The sequence below is a fragment of the Cyprinodon variegatus genome, unplaced genomic scaffold, assembly GCF_000732505.1.
Source record: "Cyprinodon variegatus isolate N-32 unplaced genomic scaffold, C_variegatus-1.0 Scaffold672, whole genome shotgun sequence".
In the NCBI taxonomy this organism is placed as follows: Eukaryota; Metazoa; Chordata; class Actinopteri; order Cyprinodontiformes; family Cyprinodontidae; genus Cyprinodon; species Cyprinodon variegatus.
This window is the reverse complement of record NW_015151125.1, coordinates 110297-112580: the sequence shown is the minus strand read 5'-3', so window position 1 is coordinate 112580 and position 2284 is coordinate 110297. Positions and strand designations below refer to the sequence as shown.

General features: G+C 37.0%; 1 protein-coding gene across 2 annotated transcripts in view; it reads left to right on the top strand.

Annotated features, from left to right (window-relative positions):
• The window catches only part of LOC107097098 (solute carrier family 12 member 5-like), a 196287-nt gene that overhangs the window by 186404 nt on the left and 7599 nt on the right, over positions 1 to 2284 (top strand). For both annotated transcript variants that reach the window (XM_015394098.1, XM_015394099.1), the window contains exons 19-21: positions 7 to 176; positions 409 to 540; positions 950 to 1057. In XM_015394098.1, the coding sequence (XP_015249584.1) occupies positions 7 to 176; positions 409 to 540; positions 950 to 1057 (410 nt within the window). The remainder of the gene's footprint in view (positions 1 to 6; positions 177 to 408; positions 541 to 949; positions 1058 to 2284) is intronic.

Below are 2284 nucleotides of genomic sequence, written 5' to 3'. Positions count from 1 at the left end.
TTATAGAGCTGGTCAGAGAGACTACCATTGCCCAGCTTGCTCTACTGGTACCAAAGAACATTGCAGCCTTTCCATCCAATGGTGAACGCTTCACAGAGGGTCACATTGACGTATGGTGGATCGTCCACGATGGAGGCATGTTGATGCTGCTGCCCTTCCTTCTCCGTCAACATAAGGTACTGGATGATATTGAGATAGTTTCCTATTACCACCTAGGTAAAGATAAAACAAAAAAGCTATTTGAGAATTCTGGCAATTTCCAAGTTCCTACAAAATGTATAAAGATTTTCAGGATCTGTAACTGCATTTATAACCAAACAAAATGTAGCATTAACATTTATGTTTTATTGTAGAAATCAAAAGTTTTTTGATGCTCTAAAATGGAAAACCATGTTGTGTGATCTTTAGGTTTGGAGGAAGTGCAAGATGCGCATCTTTACCGTAGCCCAGATGGATGACAACAGCATTCAGATGAAAAAGGACCTCACTACATTCTTGTATCACCTCCGCATTGATGCTATGGTAGAAGTCGTTGAAATGGTGAGTTTTCTTAAAGTTGGTACCGCAAAGATGTGGAAGTAAAACTACATGCATCGAAGAACCTTCAGAAGCACTTTAATGTCAGAACCGCTCAGCCAGGAAAATAATCAGGCGATGCTTCAGGCTCGGCCAGTTGTCTCAGTAAACATAGCTGTTTTTCCTGAAAAAAAAACATATGCTTTTTATTATTGGCCAAATGCATTTTAATTGCACAGCATGTTTTCGACATTCCCTGATACCATTAAATATTTACATTTTAGGAAGAACCAACACGATTCCACTCCCTAACTCTTCACTTCTACATTTCTCCAAGAATGTCTACAAACATCGGGCAATACCTGTTTCTAAAATGTACAAAAAATAAATAAAACTCAGTAAGAGTGAAAATATATGTATATTTTTCCCTTAGCATGACAGCGATATTTCAGCGTACACATACGAGAAGACTCTTGTGATGGAACAACGTTCACAGATGCTAAAACAGATCAACCTTACCAAGACAGAGCGGGAGAGGGAGGTAAGCAAGTTTGTTTTATCAAAGTTCTGTTTTTAGAAGCCCACAGAGATGCACACATTAACTTGACAAGACTTGACAAGCCGACCCGGCTTTGCTTGACTTGATTTGAATTAACATGACACACAGCACCCTCCGGACAGAAGCAGATCTTGTGTTAAATCAGAGCAGTGGGTCACCATATTTATCCTCTCTATCAGGGAGTTGACAACAGCCACAACAACAAGTGCTCTGATGTTGTGTTTGACAGCATGACAATGTTTTGACAGAGGTGGGAAAATAAAATCTTCAGGTCTCAGATGTACTCTTTAAAATTACGCCTGATATACATTTACTGGGAAAATAAGGTTTCAGAGATTGTCAATATAGGACTAGTAAAGACTTGGTACACCTTTTCTGCTTCAAAAGAATTTGGAGAAACTAAACCAGGGACAAAGTTGTTGGTAATCCAAAAACAAAAAGGAAAAACAAGGAAACAATGGTCATAGATATAACTTGAATCTGACCAAAAACACAATTAATACAAATTATATTAAGATGAAAAGAGGAAAATCAGAAATAACTTTTCAACAATGCTTTAACAGAATGATGTTAATAAATAAACTCATAAAAAAAGCCTAAAAAAATTATGATACCACTAAAAAAGACTGAAAATAATGTGACTGAAGGGACATGTTAAATCAAGGCATGTCCATTAATTAGCATCACAGTTCTAATTCCACAATTCCACAATGGTTTAACCAGTCAGTGGGCTTATATATAGGGCTACATGTTACTGTGCTGCTCAGTGTCATGGTGTTTACCGCACTCAACATGGGCACATCAACTCTATGCTCACATATGGAAAAATTAACCATTTTAAGAAAAATACACTGTTCCTTCTGTCAACTATTGAGTTGCCTCTCTTATGTCATGGGGCTGTTTTGCTTTGTCTGCAGAGAGTAAATTTAACTATTTACTACCCAGGTCACACGTCATGTTGGATACACAGCAGCATAGTTAGCTTACATGCAAAACACAATGGGTGACAAAGCTTAATTGGGTTGATTCTGATAGAAATCCTTTTAGGTAGGCTACTGCAATGGTGGAGACAAATACTTGAAGGACTCGCAGACATATTGCATTGAAATACAGCTGTGCAAAAAGAAAATCTAATAATGATAATAATAAAAGCTAAATGCAAAAATGTAGCATCTTTTTCAAATATTATTAAAACTTTTAATCACCTTT